The 20,835-nt window shown below is 47.9% G+C and overlaps 1 protein-coding gene across 1 annotated transcript in view; it reads left to right on the top strand.

Moving 5' to 3' along the window:
- Positions 1-20,835, top strand: part of LOC138521880 (E3 ubiquitin-protein ligase TRIM39-like) — a 164,650-nt gene that overhangs the window by 80,153 nt on the left and 63,662 nt on the right. The window contains exon 8 of the mRNA XM_069635042.1: positions 4,988-5,539. Within this exon, the coding sequence (XP_069491143.1) occupies positions 4,988-5,517 (530 nt within the window). The 3' untranslated portion in view covers positions 5,518-5,539. The remainder of the gene's footprint in view (positions 1-4,987; positions 5,540-20,835) is intronic.

Here is a 20,835-nt window from a genome sequence, read left to right as displayed (position 1 = left end):
TTTTCCCCCTCAGAACGGGCTGGAAATCCAGCCTCATAGTTAACTTCGGGGGCAACTGGGATTTTATTTAAGTTTAATTCTTTAATGCCGGGTAACCCGTTGTCATATCTATCTATCTAAAAGAAATGTATATGGCGCCACTCGCCCAAAGGCCTCAGAGCGCTCACAGGACTTACAAACATGAACACATAAAGAGAAGAACAAGGGTGAGCTAGGCCACTCCATTTGAGGGACAAGCCCTTGGGGAGAAACCTGCCTCATAAGTTCATATTAATCAGCTTTTCTGTCAAAGAGAGAGGTTTTCAAACGTTTTTTAAAATGTATTGTAGATACGCATCCCCTAATGTCTGGCGGGAGCGAGCTCCAAAGGGAAGGGGTGGGGGGGGCCCAGGCATTAAATCCAGCCCCTCCGATCTTTTTTAGGATGACACGCGGTTGATCCAAGGTTACCCTATTATTTGAATGGAGAACCCGTCTAATGGGAGTTCTTTTCACTCTAGTGGAGAGGTACAGCGGGGCTTCACCTGCCAGGCATTTAAACACTAGGACAGAGCCCTTGAACTGAATGCGCTGCTCATCTGGGAGCCAGTGCATTCTCCTGCGGGATTCAGAGAACTGTGCATGGTGGCCAAGGCCGCAAACAGCACGCACCGCTCCATTCTGCGTTACCTGGAGCTTCTTAATATTTGCTTGAGACGTGCCCACCAAGAGACTGTTGCAATAGTCAAGCTTTGTGTTCACTATGGCTGCTGTAATCAGGGCCCTATTAGCCTCTGATAAGTCACGGCGAATCTGCCACAGCAGGTGCACGTGATAGGAGCACGAGGATTTCAAATATGAAAGAAAGATGAGAATCAAAAAAGACTCCACGCGTCTTAACTGAATCGCTCACTGGGATGATATTCCCATTTATCACAAAACAATGATATCTCGTGCCATACTCCGTTTCCACCGGCACACGCTCGTATCCCATACGCCCAAATGATATCTCGTGCCATACTCCGTTTCCACCAGCACACTCATATCCCATACGCCCAAATGATATCTCGTGCCATACTCCGTTTCCACCAGCACACTCATATCCCATACGTCCAAACGATATCTCGTGCCATACTCCGTTTCCACCAGCACACGCTCATATCCCATACGCCCAAATGATATCTCGTGCCATACTCCGTTTCCACCAGCACACTCATATCCCATACGTCCAAATGATATCTCGTGCCCTACTCCGTTTCCACCGGCACACACTCATATCCCATACGTCCAAATGATATCTCGTGCCATACTCCGTTTCCACCGGCACACGCTCGTATCCCATACGTCCAAATGATATCTCGTGTCATACTCCGTTTCCACCAGCACACGCTCGTATCCCATAAATCCAAATATCTTGTGCCATACTCCGTTTCCACCAGCACACGCTCATATCACATACGTCCAATGACATCTCGTGCCATACTCCGTTTCCACCAGCACACGCTCGTATCCCATACGTCCAAATGATATCTCGTGCCATACTCCGTTTCCACCAGCACACGCTCATATCACCTACGTCCAATGATATCTCGTGCCATACTCCGTTTCCACCAGCACACGCTCGTATCCGATAAATCCAAATATCTTGTGCCATACTCCGTTTCCACCAGCACACGCTCATATCACATACGTCCAATGATATCTTGTGCCATACTCCGTTTCCACCAGCACACGCTCGTATCCCATAAATCCAAATGATATCTCGTGCCATACTCCGTTTCCACCAGCACACGCTCGTATCCCATACGTCCAAATGATATCTCGTGCCATACTCCGTTTCCACCAGCACACGCTCATATCCCATACGCCCAAATGATATCTCGTACCATACTCCGTTTCCACCAGCACACTCATATCCCATACGTCCAAATGATATCTCGTGCCATACTCCGTTTCCACCAGCACACGCTCATATCCCATACGCCCAAATGATATCTCGTACCATACTCCGTTTCCACCAGCACACTCATATCCCATACGCCCAAATGATATCTCGTACCATACTCCGTTTCCACCAGCACGCTCATATCACATACGTCCAATGATATCTCGTGCCATACTCCGTTTCCACCGGCACACGCTCGTATCCCATACGTCCAAATGATATCTTGTGCCATACTCCGTTTCCACCAGCACACTGCTCAATAAATATCGTAGAGGGATAATAGCGTGGAACAAGTGCAGTATATGGGCACGATTCAAAACTAAAGTGTCCTGGTCACAGAACAAACTCCGGACCCTCAGGGCCCTGTGGGTGCAGCTATCCTTGCCTTAGAATCGGTACTGGGCCCTATTGCTTTGTTTCTCTTTGCCTGCCTCTTTCTTGCTGCGTTTCTCTCTGTCTTTCTTTCTTGCTGCGTTTCTCTCTGCCTGCCTCTTTCTTGCTGTGCTTCCCTCTGCCTGTCTTTCTTTCTTGCTGTGTTTCTCTCTGCCTGCCTCTTTCTTGCTGTGTTTCTCTCTGGCTGCCTCTTTCTTGCTTTGTTTCTCTCTGCCTGTCTCTTTCTTGCTCTGCTTCTCTCTGCCTGTCTCTCTTTCTTGCTATCTTTCTCTGCTTGCTAATTGTTCTTTCTTGCTGTGTTTCTCTCTGCAGGTCTTTCTTTCTTGCTGTGTTTCTCTCTGCCTGTCTTTCTCTCTTGCTGTGTTTCTCTGTCTGCTAATCTTTCTTTCTTGCTGTGTTTCTCTCTGCCTGTCTTTCTCTCTTGCTGTATTTCTCTGTCTGCTAATCTTTCTTTCTTGCTGTGTTTCTCTCTGCATGTTTCTTTCTTGCTGTGTTTCTCTCTGCCAGCTAATCTTTCTTTCTTGCTATGTTTCTCTCTCTGCCCCTCTGGGTTTATTTCATACTTTAATCCAATCCCTCACTTTTGGAATCTCAAGCAATATCCAGCATTTGCATTAAAAACACGAGAGAAACGCCTGTCTTTCCTCTAAACGAGTGCAGAGGGGTGTGGATGGGGCACCAAGGTGACAGTCCTACCTTTATTTCTTCATTTCCCTCCCTCCTCTTTAGTGTTCTGTCTCCTTCCCTCTATCCCCCCTGCTGGGATTTCTATCTCCCTTGCTGTCTGCCTATTGATCACCGGCTCCTCTATTTCCTCTCTGCATGTCTTTTTCTCTGCCTTTTCCTATTATCCCCCTATCTCCCTTTCATTCCCCCCACTCTCTGGCCACTCTGTCTTCCTCTCCCACTCAACCTTCTCTCCATCTTTTCTCTCTTTCCTGTTGTTTCTCTGTGTTAGTCTGTCTCTCTCCTGTTGGTTCTCTGTGCTAGTCTGTCTCTTTCCTGTTGTTTCTCTGTGTTAGTCTGTCTCTCTTTTCTGTTGTTATTCTGGGTTAGTCTGTCTCCATCTTCCCTGTTTGTCTGTGTTAGTCTGTCTCTCTGTCTTTCCTATTGTTTCTCTCGCGCATCTCTGCTCGGTCTCCCCCTCTTTCACCTCTGCCTGCCCTGCTCTGTCTTTTTCTCCCAGTCTTTGTCTGTCGCTGTCTCTGATCTCCCGTCACTACATGTCTCTTTCTTGGCTGTCTCTGTGCTCTCTCTTCACCCCTTCACTTCCTTTGCTCGGCAGAGCTGCAGGTCACTCTCTTGCCGGGAGTGGGGTGTGTAAAGATGTCAGAAGAGAAGGGGGTTTGGGGATTTTGGGGGATTTTCCAGTTCACTCTGTTGTATCACGAGGCTGCCTGCGAGGTGGGGGACTCTCTCTGAATAATGTGACAGGGATTATAAGTGCCTCTCTCTGTTCCACCACCTCTCTCTCCCCTTCACTGTCTCTCCTCTCTTCCTCTCTCTGTTTCCCATCATGTCCATGTTGCTCTCTTCCTCTTCACGTGTCTCTCTTCCACTCATCCTTTCCTCCATGTTCCGCTCTCTCTGCATCTTCGGCGGTTCCCGTCTCGTGTCTCTCTATCGCTATTGCTCTCTCTTTTCTGTCTTTAATCTGCAATATTTCTTTATTTCTATCCGACATTCATAGTCGGTCTCCTCTCTGCTTGTTTTTCAGTCTACCTTTCTGAGTCTCTCTACTGTCTGTCTCTCCGTTCTGTCAGTGTCTCTTCTCTGCTGTCTCGTCTCTCCCTCTTTTCCCTGCAGATCTCTTGTACCCGCCTCTCTCTCTCCTCTCTGCCTGTCTCTTCTGTGTCCCTCTCTCTCTCCTCTCTGCGTGTCTCTTCTGTGTCCCTCTCTCTCCTCTCCGGCTGTCTCTTCTGTGTCCCTCTCTCTCCTCTCTGCCTGTCTCTTCTGTGTCCCTCTCTTCCCTGCCTGCCTCTCTTCTGTGTCCCTCTCTGCCTGTCTCTTCTGTGTCCCTCCCTCTGCTTGTCTCTTCTGTGTCCCTCTCTCTCTTCCCTGCCTGCCTCTCTTCTATGTCCCTCTCCCTCCCACTCTCCTCTCTGCTTCTCTTCTCTGCTGTCTCGCCTCTCCTCTCCCTTTTCTCTGCAGATCTCTTGTACCCGCCTCTCTCCTCTCTGCCTGTCTCTTCTGTGTCCCTCTCTCTCCTCTCTGCCTGTCTCTTCTGTGTCCCTCTCTCTCCTCTCTGCCTGTCTCTTCTGTGTCCCTCTCCTTTCCTGTCTCGCTCTCTCCTCTGGCTGTCTCTTGCGTTCTTTTCTCTGTTTCTTCGTTTCCATCGCACCCCCTGGCTCCCCCCATTCCTTGCCGACTCGAAGACCCCGCTGGGGCCTGAGAAGAAGGTGACTGATGGAGGTGGAGAATGAGGAAGAGGAAGTGAGGAGAATTGTGGGGAGGGGGGGAGCTCTCCCCGTTATCTCTGGAACTTGGGGGTCACTTGGGGTTTCATTGAAGAATCGAGGAACAGCCGCATTCCCCCTGGGCTGTGGGCGGGGTCTGCGGGTGTCTGATGACAGGAGGCTGTGATTGGGTGAGCTCTCGCTGTGGGTGTGATTGACAGGCTGTTGGCGCCCTGTGATTGGCTGGTTTCTGAGCCGGGCTTCTCTCTTGCAGGTGAGGTGACTCTGGATCCTGGCACCGCTCATCCCCGGCTCATCGTGTCCAGGGACGGGAGAAGTGTGAGATGGGGACCCCGAGACCAGAACCTGCCCGACACCCCCCAGAGATTCACTATATACCCCAGTGTCCTGGGGAGGGAGGGGCTGAGCTCCGGGAGGCATTACTGGGAGGTGGAGGTGGGGGGCAGCCAGGGCTGGGCCCTGGGGGTGTGTGATGAGTCTGTGCCCAGGAAGGGGCCGCTCCTACTATCACCTGAGGGAGGATTCTGGGCAGTGGGGCTCTGGGATGGTCAATACAAGGCTCTCACCTCCCCTCGCACCCCCCTGACCCCCCGCGCTCCCCCCGGGGTCCTGGGCCTCTTCCTGGACTATGAGGCGGGCAGGCTCTCGGTCTACGATGCTGAGGACCGGGCTCTGCTCTTCACCTTCCCGGGGGCCTCCTTCCCCCGCACCCTGCGGCCCTTCTTCAGTACATGGAGCCCCGAGGGGGGGCTGCGGATCCTCCCGGGGGCAGGAGGGGACTGACAGCAGCGGAGCCCGGCAGCAGGTAAGAGGGGGTTGTGTCTGTGGGGGTGGGGGGCTGTGTCTGTGGGGGTGGGGCATGGGGGCTGCAGGTAAGGGGGCTGCGTCTGTGGGGGTGGGGCATGGGGGCTGCAGGTAAGGGGGCTGCGTCTGTGGGGGTGGGGCATGGGGGCTGCAGGTAAGGGGGCTGCGTCTGTGGGGGTGGGGCATGGGGGCTGCAGGTAAGGGGGCTGCGTCTGTGGGGGTGGGGCATGGGGGCTGCAGGTAAGGGGGCTGCGTCTGTGGGGGTGGGGCATGGGGGCTGCAGGTAAGGGGGCTGCGTCTGTGGGGGTGGGGCATGGGGGCTGCAGGTAAGGGGGCTGTGTCTGGGGGTGGGGCATGGGGGCTGCAGGTAAGGGGGGCTGTGTCTGTGGGGGTGGGGCATGGGGGCTGCAGATAAGGGGGCTGTGTCTGGGGGTGGGGCATGGGGGCTGCAGGTAAGGGGGGCTGTGTCTGTGGGGGTGGGGCCGTGTCTGTGGGGAGAGATTGGGGCCCTCACTAGCGGTGTATAATGGGGTGGGAACAGTGGCTCGTCTTTATTGGGGGCGGGGGGGGGCACTGCTCGTCGTTGTAGTGTCCGTTGTAGGGGGGCTCACCTGTCAGTTTACTTCTACGGGGTGGGGGAGGTGAAACTGCAGTTCTTATAAAGGGGGGGGGGGGGTTACTTGATTCGCGCGTTCGGGCGCTGTCCTGGGATATTTAAGAAGTGCGGGTACTTTTGCCTCTTTTAAGTGGGGGCGGTGATGAGGGAGGGGGCTTGGGCACTATCCTCTGTTTGGGTGGGCCAGAGGGGCTGGGGTTACTGTGCTGTATCTGAAAGGGAGGGACACTGTTATTTTGATGGAGGTCATGTAATATATATTTTTTAGTGCGGGGGGGGTAAGGGTTTTGGCGGGTGCCTCGTTCGAGCGGCTCCTGTGGCTTGGCAGATTTCACTTGTGGTCTACACAGGAGGAGAGGGGCTGGGAGGCACAGTGGGGTCTTTTGTTAATGAATTGATTTAGACTTCTATTGTGACCCCCACCTGGTTTTTCCCCCTTTTAATGTGCATGATCTGGGATTTCTCGGTAACTGCTAGTCTTCCATTCCCCAGACAACACTGACCCCTAGTGGCACATTTAGGAAGGGTTTATTTACATCTATTGGTAGGTTTTAGCACATCTTAGTATTTATTTCAAAACTGTTTTTTAGTTTTCTTTTTGCTGTTCTCTCTCTTGGTGACCTCTTTTCAAACCACATCGTCTTCAGCTCTATATTTGTTTTATTTAATCCTGTTAGACAGCTGCGCTAACTACATACACATTCATGTGTGCAATGATATGTTCCTTTCTATGTTTGCATTGTACTTATGTCTCACTATTTATTGACTCTTGGCAACTATCAAATTATTATTTTATTTTCTGAGATACTTTTACTAACTACTCTCACTTACCTCTGACCATCTCCCCTTCTCTAAACATTTGCACAAAACTTGGATAATTTTTCTCTTTGCTCCTTTTACCGCCTTATCTTACTGTCTTCACTTACTCCTTGCATCTTCTCCAGTTTATCTCATGAACAGTCTGCGTGATATATGCAGTGAAAGAAACGTTAAAGGGACGTTATGGTTTAGTTGCTCCCATAAAAATCTTTGAAATTCAGAAAAACAACGTTAAAGGGACGTTATGGTTACAGCGCAAAATCGGAAAGTCAAAGAAATTCACCAGTTCTCGTAAGCTATGCAACCATAACTCGCACCCCTACCATGCACTGCTCAGAATAACACCCAGAACATCAAAGATGACATCACAAATGGCATCACTGATGACATCACATAGTAAGCAGTTAAAGCATTACCTGGATATACCGCATTGAAGCATGACAATCCTACTTTGAAAGTGCTTTATATGTAAGCCTTCACCTTGCAGCATGTTCCAAAGTTAATTTCCTTGGGGTTTGGCCTGAGCACATGGTGCACATACATGGAACAATAACAGGACCCAGACAGATAATACAGTTTGTATCTTTTATTTGTGTGATGACTGACACTAATCTTAGATTAATTCGCTGGCTGTAGTATTGGTTTCCCACTTGCTAGATGTTACCTGTCTGTGTGCATCCACCCACGTGTCTAGTAATCCCTGTATACTTAGCCCTTGGCTCCAAGTGTAACGTCACTCAAGGTCCTGATAGGCTTGGACTTCTAATCCACCAGATCTGGATCTACTCTACTCATCTAGTCCATGCAGAGAGTTGGGGGCAGATCTATCTCTTCGGCTGGGGCCTCCCTCTGGAACAGCCTCCCTGCCTCTCTCAAACTTGAGCAGAACCACCTCTGGTTCCGGAAGCAACTCAAGACCTTCCTTTTCGCTTCCGCTTTCTCTCTTCCTCTCCCCTGCTGATGCACCTGACTGCTCCGCGCACTGGTCACCTAGTCACCCTCTGAACTCTGGCCCAGGCTCCTGCATGTCCTGTTGCCCTCGCACTGCCTCCGTGCTCCCCGGCACTTAAGGGTCTGTATCTGCAACCCTACAGTCCCTTCTCCCTGCACTTATGAGCCACACGCTGGCTGCACTTGAGTTAACTGCACTCCCCCCTTCCCCTCCCCCTGGCACTTCTCCCCATCTCTCTTCCCCGCACTTGCGCGATCTGAATGACACAAGGCAATTTGCCCTCACTTGTTTCCCCCTCCTTGTCTTGTCGCGCCTAGAAACACTTGTGGACAGGCGCGTTCTAAATGCCACATCATATCATATCATGCTGGACCCATTGCCTATATCCATGGATTGTTAGATTGCTGTATTATCCACCCACGTGTCTAGTAACTCTTGTATACTCAGCCCTTGGCTGCAAATGTAACGTCACTCAAGGTCCTGATAGGATTGGACTTCTAATCCACCAGATCTGGATCTACTCGTCTAGTCCATGCTGGAGCCATTGCCTATATTCATGGATTGTTAGATTGCTGTATTATCCACCCACGTGTCTAGTAATTCCTGTATACTCGGCCCTTGGCTCCAAGTGTAACGTCACTCAAGGTCCTAATAGGCTTAGGCTTCTAATCCACCAGATCTGGATCTACTCTACTCGTCCATGCTGGAGCCATTGGTTATATTCATGGATTGTTAGATTGCTATATTATCCACCCACGTGTCTAGTAATTCTTGTATACTCGGCCCTTGGCTCCAAGTGTAACGTCACTCAAGGTCCTGATAGGCTTGGACTCCTAATCCACCAGATCTGGATCTACTCGTCTAGTCCATGCTGGATCCATTGCCTATATTCATGGATTGTTAGATTGCTATATTATCCACCCACGTGTCTAGTAATTCCTGTATACTCAGCCCTTGGCTCCAAGTGTAATGTCACTCAAGGTCCTAATAGGCTTAGGCTTCTAATCCACCAGATCTGGATCTACTCTACTCGTCCATGCTGGAGCCATTGCCTATATTCATGGATTGTTAGATTGCTATATTATCCACCCACGTGTCTAGTAATTCCTGTATACTCGGCCCTTGGCTCCAAGTGTAACGTCACTCAAGGTCCTGATAGGCTTGGACTTCTAATCCACCAGATCTGGATCTACTCTACTTGTCTAGTCCATGCTAGACCCATTGCCTATATTCATGGATTGTTAGATTGCTATATTATCCACACAGTGTCTGTTTGAATAAGTACATTTTGTGGTACATGAACTATTCATGAGAGGCTGACCTACACCCATCATATATTGGTAGCAATACCCTAAACACACCCATGTGCCAGGGCTTTGTCTAGATTGTTAGAAATGAGTGATGTCATTGATGATGCCATGTGTGATGTCATCTTTGGCATGGGTGTTGGTCTGAGCAGTGCATCTGGGGGCACGAGTTATGGTTGCATAGGTTACCATAGAATATCTTAAATGCAGGTATTTGTGTACGTCCTATTATTGCGCTTTATCAATCTTTGAATTAATATAATTTTGAATTGTACCCAATGCAAAATTTACAGCATATCCAATTACCACGGCCTGCTGCCTGCCCTGCCTTCAAACACAGACTCTAACATGAAGGGGATTCAGGAATAATGCGCGAAAATTAAAGATGTGCATTTATATTTCCTGTTCTAACGTACATGTACTTGTGGCATCGACTGAAGTAAAATCACAGAAATGAAAATGACACGTAGCTTCTCCATGGATGGTTATAGCTTCCCTGGTTCCGCTACTTACATAATTTGTTGTATGTCAATAGCTCATTAGTGTTCATATCAATCAATCTGTCACTTAATGATACCACACATTAATCTACGTACTTCACCACATAGGACATGAGTCACACAAACAGCAGGGTGGCTGTGCCAGCCGATCAGGACGGGGTGCATTCAGGCATTCCTAAAGACAAAGGACAGGGGAGTTTCGGGAACCTCCCTCACTTCCTGCCCTTCCAGACACACTGGAGCCAGAGGCGGGTTTCAGTGCTCAAGCCGCCAAAGAAAAAACGAACAAAGGACTCATCTGGTTTTGAGCGCAGAGTAAAACCCAAGAAAGACCTCACAAACAGAAAATGGCAAAAAAAGAGGACCGGGGCCCTTTGGACAAAATGGTCACCCATGGGTGCTATACTGCAGCTGAGGATTCAACCTGCGGTAGAAAAGCACAATGGTAGGAAAATTAAACCACTGCCATCAGCCATTAAGTAGTGAGGGTAACATACATTTTTTTACATGAGTAAGTAGGAAAAGGTACTAGTAAGTAACCCCCCAGCACTCCACATAAGATGGGGTGTGCTGGACCTACAAAGAGAAAAGTTAAGTAACGTCAATTTCACTTTACTATTCTTCGGAACAGTAGTTAACACAAGAAAAGGTATTTAAACCTTAAGAGAAATCTAAAGGATTTCTCTGACACTGCACTGAAGGTGCTGTGTGTCACCAACAAAAAGCAGATGCTTATGGAGTTTGTCGGACTCCAAAAACAAAGGAAACCCATAATCCAAATCAGATCAAAACATGTGAGGGAGTGAGAAAAAGGTCTCGCTCACTCCAGGGTTAAAATTTTAAAGTTCTAAATTCCAGCAAAAGAGCTGGGGATCTCTACGTTTGAAGGGAATTAGCACAGAAATGAGAATTCTCCCCAACACTTGCCCATCTCTCCCCCCCCCCCCCGTGACTAAGGGACAGGAGGATTTAATCCACTCCTGGATGAATCTCCTAATCCAGTTGGTCCTACTTTTTGGAGAGACCATCAGCAGGGACCTGTGTTCTATGGTGAAATCAAACCCTTGGAGGCTGATTGACCATCTCAGCAATTTAGGATTCTCCCCCCTTCATCTGCATTACCCATTTCAAGGGTTGGTGGTCTATCTGAATATCAAAAGTAGAACCATACAAGTATGGCCTAAACTTCTTCAGAGACCACACAATGGCAAAACACTCACGGTCAATAGTTGCCCACCTTGTCTCACGGTCCAACAGTTTCCTACTGATGAAGCAGATAGGGTCTTCCCTGCCTTTCTCATCCAGTTGACTCATAACTGCACCTATCCCTGTGTTAGAAGCATCTGTCTGTGCAATGACGGATTGGTTGTAGTCAGGAGCTCTCAAGACAGGAGCTTGAGAAAGGGCTTTCTTCAGTCCTTCACAAGCCTTAGTGCACTCCACATTCCACCTGACCTTCTTGGAGAATTTGGGTGAGGAGATCACATTCAAGCGAGAAGCTATGGTCCCATAGTTCTCTATGAAGTTCCTTTAGTACCCAGTGAGACATGGAAAGGCTCTCAGTTGGGTCTGAATAGTAGGGGTGGCCCAGTCTTGTACAGTCTTGTACAGCTTGTACTTTTTGCTAGGCAATGGCCTTATTTAACCTCCTACCTCTTGTCCAAGGTAGAACACTTTACTCTGACCAATTTGACATTTACTAGCCTTTATGCTTAGATGGGCCTGTTCCAGAGCCTGCAAAACATATCCTAGGTGGTGAAGATGCTTTTCTCAAGTGGGGCTGAACACTGCAATGTCATCCAAGTATGCCATGCAGAAGTCCTCTAACCCATTTAGAACTTGATTCACCATCCTTTGGAATGTAGCAGGTGCATTTGTTAGTCCAAAAGGCATAACGTTAACCTGGTAGAGGCCTCGTGGGGTGGAAACTGCAGTTTTCCCCTTGGCATGGTCTGTGAGAGCTATTTGCCAATAGCCTGAGGTCAGGTCAAATATACTGAGGAACTTGGCTGAACCAAGTTTATCCACGAGCTCATCTGCCCTGGGTAAAGGATGGACATCAGTCGTGGTGACTGCATTAAGAGCTCTATAGTCCACACAGAATCGCAACTGCTTTTGGCACTAGTACAACTGGACTAGCCCATGGACCTGTAGATGGCCCAATAACCCAGAGATCAAGCATCTTCTTGACATCTTCCTTTATGTGGGATCTTACATGATAGACATTCTGTAACCCCTGCTTTTGACAGGGAGACTGTCACCAGTGAGAATATCATGCTGGCCCCAAGGGGTCAAGCCTGGTGTCAGTGATAACTGGGAGGGAAACTGATTTCACAGACCCTTGCCCTCCTCCTGTTGTTGCAGAGTCAAATCTGAAGAGAACCCTGAGGGTTGTGCCCCGAGGAGATTAGGGAGAGGCTCCCTCTCCTCCTCCTCTTGATCAGAGGCTAGAAGCAAAGCTCCTAGTTCTTGACTGGAAACATAAGCCTTCAGACGGTTAGTGTGATAGACCCTATTGGCCTCCTTGGGATTGCCCAAGTCCACAAAATAATTGACCTCTCCAAGTTTACCCACAATCTTGAAGGGTCCAATCCGTTTGTCCTGTAAGGCCCTCTGCCTTGTAGGTACCATAACCAAAACAAGCTGGTCTGGAGTAAACTCCACCATGTTGGTCTTCTGGTCATGCCAATGTTTGACCAGAACCGAGCCTGACCTGCTTTCAGGTTATCTGAAGTTTCTGTCATCATGAGTGCCATCCTCCTCCTGGGGCCTAACACATAGTCAGTGACTCTCACTGGCTGTAGGGAAGGAGCACTTTCCAATCCTTCCTTGATCAGGGTCAAAGGGTATTTGACTGGATGACCATAGAAAACTTCAAAGGGCTGAACCCAACCCCTGCTTGAGGGACTTCCCTATAAGGAAAGAGAAGGCATGGCAGTAGAAGGACCTGCTTTCTTCTAAAGGGTTCCTCTAAAGCACCCATCCTGCTCTTCATAGTTCTGTTAAACATCTCCACCAACCCATTTGTCAGGGGATGGTAGGCTGTTGGGAACTTGTATGTCACTCCACAGTTTTTTCCACATGGTCTGCATGTAGTGGGACATAACATTCGACCCCCTGTCAGAGATGACCTCCTTAGGAAAACCTACCCTGGTAAAGATACCAAGGAGGGCCTTAGCCACTGCCTGAGCAGTAACAGTTCTCATAGGTATCGCTTCAGGATACCTTGTAGCATGGTCTACCACAACCAATATAAATCGGTTACCTGAAGAAGTTGCAGGGTTTAGGGGACCAACAATGTCAATCCCCACCATCTCAAAAGGGACTCCCACTACAGGGAGGGGCACTAAAGGTGCCACATTCTTGGCTCCACTCTTGCCAGAAGTCTGACAGGTGTGGCAGCTCTTACAGATTTTCTCTACATCAGCCCCCATCTTGGACCAGTAGAAGTACAGAGATAACTTCTCTTTGGTCCTCTTGAAACTCAAGTGGCCAGGCAGAGGAATCTCATGTGGTAACTGTAAGAACATCTGTCTCACCTCCTGGGGCACTACCAGTCTCCTGTAGTCCCCTGGGGTAGACTCAGTAGGTTCACTGTAGAGGAGGCCATCCTCCCAGTAAAGCCTATGATTCCCTGGCTCTTGCCCTTCCAGCGGGGAAGCTGTCTGCTGGTGCAGACCTTCTAGAGAAGGACACTCTCTTTGACCTCTGCTGAAGTCTGCCCTAGGGGGTCCACCTTCTGCAAGTAAAATCTGCAGCTCAGGATTGTCTCTAGGATCCAGATCTCCAACGCAGGGAAGGTTTTCTTCCAGCACAGTGTCACCAGTAGCTATCTCTGTTTGGTTGGTCCTCCCACTCAGATGGGGGGGAAGGGGTCACTGGGGTGTCCTGTGAACAGGTTTAGGTTTAAGACCTTTCTTTCTCCCAGAGACTTTAGATTTCTCTTTTGTCTTTCTTTTTCCTTGTAATAGAAGTGTGGCCTTCCTGTGTACTGGAGGTATTAGGAAATATCCTCAACCACCCACTGAGCGTCTCTCAAGGTTGCCTCTCTGGCCAATCTTGCCCCTGCAACCTTTTGCTGGGAGGCCTGGGGGTGCTACCTACAACTCAAAGTTTTCAAATAATTTCCCAACCGGACTCTCCCTGGCACTTCATTCTGTACACTGACAGGTATTCTAACAGTCATATTATTGCACGGGATGAGAGCTGGCAGAACAGGAACCATTTGGATAGGGCCTCCTGCGAGTTTAGTGGGACATTTGGGGGCCTTGGCCACATACTTGGGTTTGAAAAAACTTTCATCAACCGCTGTAATGCTGTAATGCCTGCCCCAGTGTCTCTGGGGTCAGGGGTCGCCTGACCATTTACAAGAACACCGTCCTTATAATATTCTTTTGTGTTATCTGGTATGGAATTGTACACATCCACATTCTGTTGACCCAGGGACACTAAAGAAACACTCGCTTGAACTCCAATGGGGTCTTCAGCCAGTAATTGAAAGTGTGCACTTGCCATTTGAGCTTCTCCATCAGGGATGAAGGCTAAGGAGGCAGTGTGGACCCCTGAAGGTTTACCCTTTTATCTGGGATCCCCTTTCGCATGATCTACAGACCCACATACAAAGCATTTCCCTTATGTTCTCTCTCTAGAATGGGGGTTTATGTTGACCTCTCTGGTTTGGCACCAGAGGGTTCACTAGACTTACCAGGTTTCCCATGGAATTTACCCTTACTATGTTTGTGGCCCTCTTCTGGATGGTTTGAATTAGAATTCTCTTTCCCCTGCCCCAGAGTCCTTGTGAGTGGCCCTGTTGGCTACCCACAAGTCAGCAGCCTCTGCTAACCTTTTGGCATCAATCTCATGAGTCAGCCAAATGCTGTCTCAGCTCAGGAGAGCAGGCATCGGATTCTAACAAAAAAAAGATTCCTCATTCCTTCAAGGGAGGTCACTCTGTAACCCTTAACCCAACCATCTAAGTTTTTCAAACATTCACATACCCAGGTAGCCCAAGGGGTGCCATCAGTCTATTTGAGGGTCCTAAACCTCTTAAGGCACTGGGAGGGAGTTTTCCCATATCTGGCTATTAATGCCAGTTTCACTGACTCAACCTTTCTCTCAATGGCACCCAACTCAATTAGAGCATCAGGGCCATTCAGGGGGAGCCTAGACATGAGCCATGGAATTAAATCATTCCCACTGATTCCTTGAAGACCATAGGTGTATTCAAACGTACCCCGCCAATCCAACACATCAAGTTTAGGTTCATACATACTCGCTGCTTCTTTGGGCAGGTGAGGGCACTTGGGACTAGAAAGACCTAGAGGACCCTGAAAAGGAAGCAGAATCAAGGGATATCCTTTTCATATCCATTTCATGGTGCATCTCTCTTTCTCTTAGTTTCACCTCTTGATGTTTGGCTTCAGCTCGGGCATGTAACTTCTTAAATTCCAACTCTCTCATTCTTTCAAGAGAAACATATTCTGGGTTTAACTGTGGACCTTGTGGGGTCCCAATGGAAACTGGCTGAGGCATAAGGGCAGGCTGTGGCAGAGAGGGTCTCTCTTCCTGAGACTCTTCTACCTCCTCTGACTGCTCTTGCAGATTGGAGCGTGACTCTTAACTGACATCCTCATCATTATCTTCCATATTACTTGGGTGAGTAGGTGTTACATTTTTTGATTATCAACATCTATTTTAACTCGATTTTCTCTCCAATTGAGGGGCTATTAGAGGACTTAGACAATCTACTCCAGGATTGTATCAGCTTAACATCTTAGTGGTAAGGGCTCCAGAGATACACACGGTAGGGCCTGGTCATCTTTGTTTTCAAGATGGGGATTCAGCCAAACAAACTTACTTTTTAATGGTCGCTGGGCAAAAACACCTACTTTAAAATACTTTTCCAGAATCAACACAAAGCTAGTAGATACTCTTTAAAGATGCTTTTTACACACTTCCTACAACCGGAGGTGACTTCACTAGGACAGTAATGGCATTTATATATCTCTAGTACATTTTGTAGATTCTGGGGTTTGTAGAAAGGAAAGGTTAAGGGAAGGAAAAAGCTTAAAACAGGTTCTCAGAGCATGTGAGCACTTCAATCTTCCAATGAAGTCTAGATGAAAACCTTTCCCAGCAATAATTGTTAAAACCCAAGTTATCCCCCATGAGGGACAGTAAGTATCAAAGTCAAATGGACTAGAGGAGTCTGCAGGGAGCCAGGACAGCCAAAGTCAACTGGAGCAGTGTCTATGGAGCTGAGGCACTTCTTAGATAGCAAAGTCTTGCACAAAGTTAGAGAGTTTGTTGAAGAAAAATCACTGTAGGGTCATAAACTGTTATACTTGTGAAGGGTAGAGCTGAAATCAACTCTAGCAAGGTAGCTACTGCAAGTCGCAACTGAGAAGAGCAAAGCTAAAGACACTGAGGTAAGTACCCCAAGTCAGAACAGTACCTTTGGTTAGAAGAAGAGTGGTCCAGCTGGCTTCTGTCTGGTTTCAGCTATGCAGATCCTGGGTTCCTGGGCCTCAGTCATGGGGACAAGAGGGAGGACTTTGGAGGACTCCTGCGGCAGCAATTCAGAGGTCGGCGGCAGCTATGGGCTCTTTTCAGGTCAGCGGCACTTTGCGGTTTCAGCGCACGGTAAACGGCACCACTGCGGATCTTGGATACCAGTTGGGCTTCCTTCACTTCTTGAGTACTGCACTCTGGTGAGGGGACTTGAGCTCTGGTTGCCCTGCTTCTGGAGGGTCCTGGGGAGACTCCTGAAGCTTCTGGCCGGATCACAGACGTTGCACTCGACTACGGATTTCTCGACCCCTGGCACTCGGGTTCCTGCAGCAGCGAAGAAGTACAGCCAGTCGGGGAAGATGGTCCAGTGGAATTCATCTCGGGGTTAGTTGGTCCCACTAACCCAAGGGAAGAAGTTGTCCCTTCCGGAGCTTCTCTTGTCGATCAGAAAAAGGAGTGTCAGCACAGCAGCAGGGCTTCACCCGGCAATTCAAAGGTCCAGGAGGATGCAGCAAGCTTCGCTCACGGTTCTTCATTAGGTTGTTCTTCCCAGTGGTCGACTCTGTCTTCAGTCCCCAAACCCTCGCCTTTAAGCCGGTTTCACTCAAAGAGCAGGGTGGCTGTCCTGCAAGAACAGCTAGCCAGTCAATCAGGATTGGGTGCATTCAGGCATTCTTAAAGACAAAGGACAGGGGAGTTTCGGGAACCTCCATCACTTCCTTCCCTCCCAGACACACTGAAGCCAGAGGCGGGTTTCAGTACTGAAGACCACCAAAGGCAAAATGAACAAAGGGCTCAAACTTGGTTTGTCTGGCAGAGAAAACCCCAAGAAAGACCTCACAGACTGAAAATGGCGAAAAAAGATGACCTGGGCCATTTTGACAAAATAGTCACCCATGGGTGCTATACTACAGCTGAGGATTCAGCCTGCTGTAGAAAAGCACAATGGTAGGAAAATTAAACCACTGCCATCAGCCATTTAAAGTAGTGAGGGTAACATAACATTTTTTATATGAGTAAGTAGGAAAAGGGGCTACTAAGTAACCCCCCAAAACTCCACATAAGATGGGGTGTGCAGGACCTACAAAGAAAAAAGGTAAGTAAAGTCAATTTCACTTTACTATTCTTGGTAACAGTAGTTTACACAAGAAAAGGTATTTAAAACATTTTTCTGTGGCACTGCACTGAAGGTGCTGTGTCTCACCATACAAAAAGTAGATGCCTATGGAGTTTTTTAGACTCCAAAAACAAAGGAAACTCATAATCAAAATCAGATCAAAACTCATGAGAGAGTGAGAGAAACGGCTCACTCGCTCCAGGGTTAAAATTAAAAAGACCTAAAGTCCAGCAAAAGTGCTGGGGGTCTCTAAGGTTGAAGGGAATTAGCATAGAAATGAGAATTCTCCCTAACACTCACTCTAAAGCAGATTCGCAGGTGGGACAAGCGGTTCTAAAACAGCTTTGCTGCTTTACCTTCTCACTTCCCACCTCCTTCTCCAGATACTGCTCGCTAATCTATGCAGAGCATGTGATCTAAGTAGATCCACAAGCTCCGGAAGGGATGCATTTCTCACCGTAATCATATTTCTAGTGCTTGTATCTGCTTAGATTCACATGCACCCACCTTTCCTCCCCTACTGATATGATATGGCATTTATAACGCGCCTATACACAAGTGTTTCAAGGCGCCTTCTACTGAAGTAGAAGGCGCATAGATTTTCTTCTGAGTTATCACCGTTTCTGTTTTATCACATCTATACTCGCTCTACACTTCAGGCAACCTCATGTCAGAAACAAACAATCTGAGGGGCCGCGACACATGAAGGACCATGGGTGCAGTACACATCACACTAGGGATAGTATTACTAACACGCCCTGTCGACGTCCGTTTTCGAGTTTCCAAAACAAATCTTGTAATACTGTGCGACTACAACTAGATGTCAGACTATGCAGAGCATGTGAATCTAAGCAGATACAAGCACAAGGAATACGATTAAGGTGAGAAATGTATCTCAAATATATTTCTGAAGCTTGTGGATCTGCTTAGAATCGCATGATAATTATAAGCCGACATCTAGTGGTAGTCGCGAAGTATTGCATGACTTGTTTTCAAAATTCAAAAAGGGATGTCGACTGGGTGTGTTTGTAATACTATCCCTAGTGTGACGTCTACTGTACCCATGGTCCTTCACGTGTCTAGATCCCTTGGATTGTTTTTTTTCCACCATCATAATCTGTTGCGTGTTGTGGAGTTCTTGGCTAACAGCATTATTATAAAGTTATACAGATATAATAGCCGTTTGATATTTGTTCGGCCATCGCTCAACAACCAGTCTTCAGCGACCTTAGACAGACAGCTGCAGTTACCACCTTTGACAGGAGATCTTTGACTCTGGACAACCGCTGACTGCGGCCTACACCAGACCCTCACCAAGATCCAGCCTGTTGTAGCAGGGAAAGTGGGGGGTGGACATTTACTCTTTTATCTATAGAATGCCTTTTACCATTCCACCACTTTCCACTAATCGTCAAGCTGCCTTTCACATTAAACATGGAAAATAAACCTTTTAAATTTTGTCCGTCCTGAAACCGCAAATATCTCTGAAAGAACATGTACTGTGTCTACAATCATTGTCTCCCTAGAGACCATTCAGAAAAACACTTAGTCTTGTAAGCTTTTCAAACCCAAAACGTTGAAGTACCGCCGCACTAAACATTGGACAGCCCACACCATGCAGGCAGAAGCGTCCATCGATTTAGCAGGCGCCGAAGAGTCCGACGGCGATCAAGGCAGCATTGGCGCACATTGTGATGCCGAAGACGATGGGGATTCCGTTAGCTCCCATGTGCTAGTCCCCGCCTCCGGCAAGCAGGCTGGTGGCCCTGTGATGGAGACAACACCTGGCGACAAGAGCACAGGTGCAGCGGGCGCACCTTGAGTGCGCCTAAGGCACGCTTAAGGCAAATGTGTCCGGGTATCGGACAGGCAGGACGTAGCACTTGCTGCTAGACTTAAGCAGAAAAATATCTTAGCTCTCGCCCCAGCTGATCCTGTTTCCATTGAATTGGACCCATACTGTTGTTGCTCCTCTGATTTGTTTGAAAGTGGTAGGTCCTACTCTCAAGGTTATTTTATCCAACACACGCTCTTTAGTAGCCCATGCGGCCCACGTTCATGATGTATTAGTTGACTATTTCCCTGACTTAATGTGTCTCACAAAGACTTGGCTTACTGCAGCTGGTGCACCGGTGCTGCATAATGTATTAATCTAGGATTTAATGATCAGCAGGACCCTAAAGCAGAAGCCCTACACACTGCACTCAAAGATAGGAACTTTACACAGCTGGGGAATGCCCCCACCCATAACAAAGGTCGAACATTGGATTGGATACTTACACTCAACTCTAAAATATCCATCAAGTCAATTGTTCCCCTTGACTGGACTGACCACCATAGCATCAACTTCTCCCTTACTAGGAAGGAGATTAGCCCTGTAATGACCAAGGCAACGGATACCTATGAAACAAGAAATATTCGCAAGCTAACAGCTGAGAATCTAGCCCCCATTATAACCGATTCATTGCCATCCATTTTAGTCATAAACAACAACCCCAATCAGCTGGCAGAGACCTACCTTAGGTGTCTCACCACCACTATCGACTCGGTAGCACCTCTAACAACCAAAACACGACGTGCAGACAAACGCACACGTTTTTGGTTTAATGAAGAATTTGTTTTGCTAAGACGAACAAAAAGAGCGCTTGAACATATCAACCAAAAATCTCCCACTATAGAATCCAACAAAACATACAAAGCTGCAATTATATCTCACAAAGCTAAGGGATATAACACACACATTAGCAACGCCTCCTCCAATTCTAAAGATCTCTTTTCCGTTCTCAAAGAATTGGAAAACTCAACCCCAACCACTACTCCTGCCAACTCCAGTAAGGAATGGTGCACTACCATCCAAAATGGTTTAGCATCCAAAATTGAGCTACTCCAAAACAAAATCTGCACAAAAACAAAAATCCTAACTGGCAAAAAAAATGTTCCTAATACCAATCTCACTAAAACTAAGGAACATGCGAGCCTGCAATTCCAATTCACTCCAGTGACTGAAGCCATAGTGGCAGATACGATCTCCAAACTAAAAGCCTCTAACTGTAAAGGGGATCGCTTCCCAGCCCACCTAGTTAAACTATGCGCCCCCCTCCCTACCCCTATTCCCACAAACTTTGTGAACGCCTCATTTAAAACAAATACAGTCCCGGCAAGCATAAAAGAAGCGTGGGTAACTCCATTACTAAACAAACCCTTCTCTGGATCCTACAGTTCCCATCAACTACTGACCACTAACAACGGTACCGTTTTTACTCGAGATTATTGAATAGCTTATAATCAAATTTAAACACACCTTGAACAAAACCATCTCCTTGGAGCCAGACAATCGGGGTTCAGGCCCAACCACAGCACAGAAACGGCTCTCCTGGACCTGAAAATCCAGATAGATACCATCAGGGATTCAGGTAAACTCTGTATATTACTGCTGTTAGATTTATCTGCAGCATTCGACTTAGTGGACCACAATA

This window comes from Ambystoma mexicanum, chromosome 13 (assembly GCF_040938575.1).
Source record: "Ambystoma mexicanum isolate Mex_15411 chromosome 13, UKY_AmexF1_1, whole genome shotgun sequence".
NCBI lineage: Eukaryota > Metazoa > Chordata > Amphibia > Caudata > Ambystomatidae > Ambystoma > Ambystoma mexicanum.
This window is presented reverse-complemented; position numbering and strand designations above follow the sequence as displayed.